At 35.6% G+C, this 8,234-nt stretch overlaps 1 protein-coding gene across 1 annotated transcript in view; it reads right to left on the reverse strand.

Moving 5' to 3' along the window:
* LOC135076939 (peroxidase) overlaps positions 1 to 7,776 on the reverse strand; it is a 30,412-nt gene extending 22,636 nt beyond the window's left edge. The window contains exon 1 of the mRNA XM_063971458.1: positions 7,589 to 7,776. Within this exon, the coding sequence (XP_063827528.1) occupies positions 7,589 to 7,599 (11 nt within the window). The 5' untranslated portion in view covers positions 7,600 to 7,776. The remainder of the gene's footprint in view (positions 1 to 7,588) is intronic.
* Positions 7,777 to 8,234: the final 458 nt, after the last annotated feature.

Here is an 8,234-nt window from a genome sequence, read left to right on the forward strand (position 1 = left end):
ATCTTCATATTGGTTTTGTGTAAAGGCGTATTTGAACTTTGATATTAAAATTAAATATTAGGACACCTAATTCTCTAGTCTGCGAACTAGTCAAGAACACGATGTGGGAGCGAACATCGATTGTAGTTGACCACGAAAGGCGCGAACATTGTTCGGCAAAAAACCACTGTCATCAGTGTCAGCCGGGAGCAGTGGATGGCCTCGCTCGCTGGCAACAAATGTCATCGCTCTCCTTTCACCCGTTTGCACCTGACGACGTCCTGAAACCGAGGCCCTAGACCAGGTCTTAATACATACACTATTTTTTTAATCCTTAAATTATATCGCCACCAGTAAAATGAATGACTATTGTAAGTAATCTCGTCTAGTTAGAGTTTGCGATATTGAAATACTTTTTTGAAAATACTTTTATTAATAAACACTTTACAATCACAAAATGTGTGACGCTCTCGTTTAAGGTTAACCTGTGTAACGAGAGTCAGGCTCCTCCTCAAAAACATAGACTAAATCAGTATTTAGAATGAATATTATTTAATGCAAGTATTTGACCGCAATCATGTTTAGAGATGCAGAATAATATTTATTGGGATTTTTATGGCTTCCTTGAAGAAGTTCGCATCGTATACATTAATTTTAAGTTTAATTGAGACAATAAAATTTAGTCTTCGATAAGTGCTCTAAGGATTTGCTATTCGTAAGACGGTCTTTAAATTTTGTTTGACAGGTTGATACTTGCTTGGTATTACGTTAGAGACAGTCCCACTGTTAACGTTAGATCGATGGTCCGTGCGATCTCGACACTCGATTATCTGCATCGGTGTGCTAACAAGCATTTTGAATCGTCCTTTCACTACTTGCGACTAATCGTCACCCTCGTTACAGCCGAATTTATTGCTAGTGCTAGATAACTTTCGGTTCAGATTTGCTAATTACGTAAGGTCTTGTCCCAGTTTTGAGTGTTTATGTGCACGACTATTGAGTGCCTTGGAATGATCGAACGGTGTTTTTATAACATGTTATTAAGACAGCGTCAATAAATAAACAGTTTATGACCTACCATTCCAAAAACAAGTTCAAACTTTTCGTGCAAGTGTTGATTTACCTACCTATATCAATATACGGTAATTTACTTGAATGTTTTGTGTGAAAATACGTACATTAAAAGTTTAGCAACAATAATTATCAATTACTTAATTGCGATTTGCGAAATGTAACCTTCAGATCCGCAAAAGGTTTTATGCGCGTTATACTAAAATGTGGAAAATAAACAACAACTGGCTAGGCCTTCAGTTTTGTTTTTATAATGTGCAATTAGGTAATGGACATTGCGCCGGTAGAGCCAGCATCTTCGATGTTGCGATAGTTGATAGCGCAACTGGGTGGCCAAGGAGTGAGTCAAATTGTTTAGCTACAGTTTAATGCCAAAAATAAACTGTGCTTATGTTTTGTAACATACAGCAATTAATTACCCATCATCAAATATTATTATGAATTGAATTGAATATGTTTACTAAGGCTTATTTAAAGTTCAAGAAGGCACGTCAAAGTAAATACTGCGGCATCTTACCTATACAGAGTGACTGGAAAGGACAATGACCAAAAGTGGTCCAAATGTCCACCACCAATGAGACCTATATTGGCTTATAGTCCATTAAATAGAGATTAACTTTCAGTATGGGACGAAAAAAAATAAGCTGTCAGTAAAAAATTATGACTGTTCGAAAAAATGTAGTAGTTTACGCGCTAATCTCAGGAACTACTGGAAAAATGCAATCAGTAAAATTATTGTCTGTCTGTCTGTCTGTCTGTCTGTCTGTCTGTCTGTCCGTCTGTATGTTCCTTATAGAAACAAAAACTACTCGACGGATTTTAACGAAACTTGGTACAATTATTCTTCATACTCCTGGGCAGGTTATAGTATACTTAGGAATTCCCACGGGAACGGGAATTAACGGGAAAATCCTTTTGTATGAAAAATCTAAACCGCTTAAGTTAGACGCTTGAAATTTGGCATGCAGGTATCTTAGTAAACTTGAAGCTTAGTTACAACAGGATATTGCAAATTTCCCACGGTAACGGGAGTTAGCGGGAAAAAACATTTGTATGAAAAAATCTAAACCGCTTAATTAGACGCTTGAAATTTCTCATGCAGGTATCTTGGTAAACTTAAAGCTTAGTTACAACAGGATATTGCAAAATTCCCACGGGAACGGGAGTCAGCGGGAAAAAACATTCGTATGGAAAAATCTAAACCGCTTAAGTTAGACGCTTGAAATTTGGCATGCAGGTATCTTAGTAAACTTAAAGCTTAGTTACAACAGGATATTGCAAAATTCCCACGGGAACGGGAGTTAGCGGAAAAAAAATTTGTATGAAAAAATCTAAACCGCGTAAGATAGATAAAGGGGGTAAAACGGGATCCACGCGTACGAAGTCGCGGGCGGCCGCTAGTATTTAATAAAATTCATCTATAACCCTGCGCCACATGCGACACGACATAACATGCGTAGATTAGTCCAAAATGTGCAATGGAAAGAATGATATCAAGAAAATTTTTCGAATGAAAAGGTAAAAAACAGACTTTTCATTCAGTCATAATTTTTTACTGACAGCATATTTTTGATTGCGGTTTGGTTATAATGAATCAGTATTTAGTAGACTATTTTACTACATAGGTCTCGTTAGTGGTGGACATTTGGACCACACTCCATACATTTTTGGTCATTGTCCTTTATTAGTGGCGGAGCCTTTAAGGGGAGGTAGTCTAGGGTTACAGACAAATATGACTATGAGACCTACCGTCCGCAGAGAGCTATTTGCAAAAATATGTTATGCTCTTGACTACTACTGACTAGGTACATAAAAACTCCTAAAAGATTAAGGGTCACAAAATAATTAGCTGAAGAATGACATATTGGAACTTCAAATCACTACTGACTGAATAACTTTGATGATAGTATCTCAAATAAGCTGAGTGATTCGAACAATTTCTTTTGCAACGGTCATTATGTCATGTTACATAATGTTATGCCCGTGCCAATGTATCTCATCATTCGCATCAAGGGTCACGTGCTTGAGTGAGTGTCTCAGGTCTCAGTACAGTTCATGATAAAAAAGTGTCCGTGTCTTACTATTTTAGTTGAAATGGAACGCGAAAGTTTAAAATCTTATAAAAAAGTGTGTAACCATCTTGATAAAAAACAAGATCGACTACTAGACTAAAGCTGGGTTGCACCAACTTACTTTAACTTTAACAAACGTCAAAAGTCTATCAACGGTTATGGTTAAAGTCACGACGGTTAAAATATAATGGTGCAACTCAGCCGACTGGGCGCAGACCACCGATTTTTAGTTGGCCGATAGTTGGGCCCGATTTTAATTTGTATGAAGAATCGACCAAATCAAATCGGTGTAATGTGCGCACTTCCATACATGCCCATACTGATCAACTGCCCGACTAAACTATCGGCCGATAAAAATCAATGGTCTGCGCTTACTCTAACTAACTACGCTACATTATTAAGCTGCGATAAGAAACAAAAGAAAGCGAAAGAATTGCTTGTCAGTGTCAGTGTAGCGCTACAAAAGAGTTTTGATATTATCTTATTTACAAGTAGCTCATTTTTTAGCAGACTGTACAGGTAAGTACAAGGCGTTTACTATTTTTATCGTTCTACGAGTATTACGTAAAAGAGCGAGATGCGCCCGCGCATTACGTCATCACCTGTCCGACTCACTGCTAAAGTTCAACAAGGGAACTTACACTTTCAAGTAATAAAAACGCTCCAGTGGCTATACTAGTGTATCAAAGGTTTTATGGCGATGTTACGATGACTGTGGTTTACTTTTTAAGAGATAAAACGTAATCATAAACACGAGATGTTAATACTGAATACTACGGCTGGGTTGTACCGTCTTACTTTAACTTTAACAAACGTCACAAATCTGTGAAACTCCTTAGAAAGAACACCGATTATCGTTATAGTTACGGTTAAAGTTAGGTGGTGCAACTCAGTCTAAGATGGTATGCTAATCGGATATATCTGATCTAATCTATACTTATAATAAATCTGTAGAGAGGTCAATTCTGTACATGAAATATATTTTCAAAATAACTATCAGGGGGTGATTAGTGATCGATACTAATGCCAAAAATGCAATCAGTAAAATTCTGTTTGTCTGTCTGAAACATTCTGTCTGTCTGTATGTTCCTTATAGAAACAAAAACTACTCGACGGATTTTAACGAAACTTGTAAAATTATTCTTCATACTCCTGGGCAGGTTATAGTATACTTAGGAATTCTCACGGGAACGGGAATTAGGCGGAAAATCCTTTTGTATAAAAAATCTAAACCGCTTAAGTTAGACGCTTGAAATTTGGCATGCAGGTACCTTAGTAAACTTAAAGCTTAGTTACAACAGGATATTGCAAAATTTCCACGGGAACGGGAGTTAGCGGGAAAAAACATTTGTATGAAAAAATCTAAACCGCGTAAGATAGACGCTTGAAATTTGGCATGCAGGTACTTTAGTAAACTTAAAGCTTAGTTACAACAGGATATTGCAAAAATCTCACGGGAACAGGAGTTAGCGGGAAGACACATTTGTATGAAAAAATCTAAACCGCGTAACATAGATGAAGGGGGTAAAACGGGATCCACGCGTACGAAGTCGCGGGCGCCCGCTAGTTATGACTATAATCAATAAAAACTTAAAGTTTGTCAGTCAAACTATAAACAACCTTAATTTTGTGTCCAAAAGCGCAATTTTAAACGTTTATTAATATGATCAAACAAGTTCGTAAAACATTCCATCACCATTACATACATTTAGATTGACATCTAAATTACTCACCTAATAAAGTAAATGGCTTCGATCAAAAGCTAAGTGACGGAACGAAATATATTGCGGGAAATCTGACTGGCTAGCAGATGCAGATGGAACTGACAGATACCAGAAATTATTAGTAGATACTGTACTACTCGTAATGTAATATGGTTTGTATCAAAGATACAAAGTTTTTTTTTCAATCTTCAATTTATCTCGTGTTTATGAATGTAACTAATTAACATTTTTTTTGTAATAAAATTTCATTTGTTTTTTGAAAGCTGTCTATTTTCTAGACAGGTTTTTGAAAGGAAACGCGCGCGATAAACTCTTTTTGTGACAGATCGAAATCGGGACAAAATAATCCATAGTTAGAGTAAAATAAATTTTCAAGTTGTTGACTAACATCTCATACTTGAGATGCAAAAGCAAATCGAAATCTAGTTGCTCAAATACTAAAGCCTTGATCATTAAATCTGAAGACACTTGCAGATCGCGTGACGTAAGCACGTTGCAACGTCTATAACCATGCAAGTCAGCGTTTTTGTGTAAACATTGAACTTTACGCAAATTGTTACGTTTATTTTCCGCGAGTTGTGAAACTGTTGATAACTAACATCGTTGCCACCGATTAAATTAAATTGTCATACTTATTAATAGAAATACCGTGAACAGCTGGACATTGAACTTACGGTTTCGTTATTTAATTTTCTTTTAATCAATGAATAATTGGAGGCTCATTAATTTCCGTAAAATCTAAATTTCTTATTTACTAATTTCTTAAATCGCGGTTAGTACCTATATTAATCTAAATAAAGTAAAGCATATAAAATACAACAAAAATAACGAACATTGAACAAAAAGTTCCAATTTGCAATTCTTACATTTTCGTAAAAGAAGAAAGAAATATTTTATTAACATTACAGTGGACGTCATTTGGCTGAAACGACGACTGAACTATATCTTTTCATTGCTTTGTTATTATAAAAAGTACTATTTCATTTTGACCAGTATTATTCGTATCAATTTTGTTTCATTTTTTTTTCATTCCATAATAACTTTAAAAAAAAAACCGACTTCAAATGCGTGAACACAAATAATACCTATTCTACAAAAAAATAATCGTTCAAATTGGTTCATAATCGGCGGAGATATTGCGTATAAAAAAGTTCATCCCCAATTTTCCACCCTTGGGGGTTGTTTTTTTTATTATTAAATTTAAATGGGACCACCCTTGAGGTATTACCTATATGCCGAAAAAAGATTTGTTCAAATCGGTTCATAATTAGCCGAGTTATCGCGTAACAAACATAGAAAAAAAAACATACGGGTCGAATTGAGAACCTCCTCCTTTTTTTGAAGTCGGTTGAAAAGATAACGTCGCGGTAATACTATCTATTACCGTGATAATGTAGTAGTTTCCAATTTGAATTCCAGATGAAAATAAGTTGTCCACATAAGATTGGCAGATGTAGCGCGCATTCCAGACAGCCACAAAGGCTGTCCGGCCATCCGTAAAGCGACGCGCGCGCACTCTCGCTTTCAAAAGGCGTATTGACCTTTGGTCTCTGTTTCGGTAGTGGACCAGAACCACATGCTACTGACACAATTTCTAGTGGAGATAAGTATTTGATGTAGTTACTGCTACTTTACGAGTAATATTCAACCTTTTAACTGCAAAGTAACACTTATTTTATAGATTTCAAGCATGTTTTTCTAAGTAATTTTTTGAAGCAGTGTCAAACTGTACTAAAATTGGTATGACTCAAAGAGTCATAGGTGATGAAGATGTCTTTATTTCTTTTGTTTATTTATTTAATTTAAATTGTGTGCATGCAAAGTGAACTTCATCCAAAGCACTCACACTGCCAATTTGAAATTACATTTAAGGTAATCTGAAATTACATTTAGTAATTTGATGTAGATTTTTTCTATTTAGTTTGTCTATGGCTTCTACGTAAAAGCAATGATATTTCAATATTTTTATACATAGCATACATAGCAAACTTAAGCATGTGGTGGTAGCATTTGAACAAAAATGGTTTTTGAAAATCAAGATGTGAGTGACTTTCAGCTTCAAGATTATGTAATAACACCTTTTACGGTAGTTGCAATGACACTTTTTTTAGAGACTAGAAGCAACCGGTGCACGGTTACCGTAACGGAACTTTTGGCGATCTGTTTACTATAATATGCGCCAGCGTCTCACATCTCTATTGGACGCGTAGGCGGCCAACACACGATACTGGACCTTATTGTCTATGCCCATAAGCTTCGAGTTATTTTAGGACAAATTACCATATTGGCATCTCAAAATAGACTAGTATTTTTATAACGGTATTTTTGAACACGTTATGTTAACAAACTTGAGGAAAGTATTATAGTAAATGAATGATTGCGAAATTACAATTAATTTTAGTACAATTAGCATGTCGTAGCAACTTAAAGTTTGCAAACGTCTACGAAGTTTCGTAGCAGCTACGACGGACATTGTCGAATGTAGCGTTCGTACAAAAGACTTCAACGCAACGGGATGTATGCAGTAAGTGTTATTATTTTTTGTTATCATAATTATTATATTCCATTACAATAATTATTACATTGGTGAATTATTAAAATAAAGTTTTTTCATAATTTATTTATCACCATATTAAAAATAGTGTATCATATTATACACATAAAATTTGCATTTATATTTTATTGACACACTGCAATAAATACTTAAATAATAAATAAAATAAAACAGTAAAAAAATTATACCTTAAAAACATTTCAGGCTATCTCCTCACTCTCCACTGGAAGTTTATACCCACTAGATCACTGTACCATGGGTCACAATCGCACAAAACAGTCTGTTCATTCAGGTTCGAATTATTATTAATAAATAATAATAATAATTATTGTGTGAGCGTGTTGCCGGTGGTGCGGCTGCGATAGCACTGCGGATGTCGGCGACGCACGGAGAGTCGAAGGCTGCTCGGCGCAACCACCGCTTGCGGCTGCTATGATGACAGCGGGGTGGTAGTGAGGGTCTATGAAAGAACTGCTTAAACGCCACTGTGGTGACAGAGGGCAGGGCAGGGGAAATAGGCTGTTGAGACAATGGATAATGATCCAATAATTGCAAGACACACCTCTTGAATAATCCAAAAATCTAGTCATGAGATATTTAGTAGCTTTTACCTAAATATTTACTCAAAAGTTGGTGAAAAGTGACGTCATAGCTTTTATTATTTTCCATATGAAATCCATTAATCACGTTTTGATAGCTCATAAAAAGTCATGAAAGTACCTAATGAAAAATGCTAGAAAAGAGCGCTTTTAGGTTTTTTTTATTATAAAAGTATGAAAATTGACTGATCGACCCTATGGAGAGAATGGTTTGTGAAATATGAACTCTTAAAAC

This window comes from Ostrinia nubilalis, chromosome 12 (assembly GCF_963855985.1).
Source record: "Ostrinia nubilalis chromosome 12, ilOstNubi1.1, whole genome shotgun sequence".
In the NCBI taxonomy this organism is placed as follows: domain Eukaryota; kingdom Metazoa; phylum Arthropoda; class Insecta; order Lepidoptera; family Crambidae; genus Ostrinia; species Ostrinia nubilalis.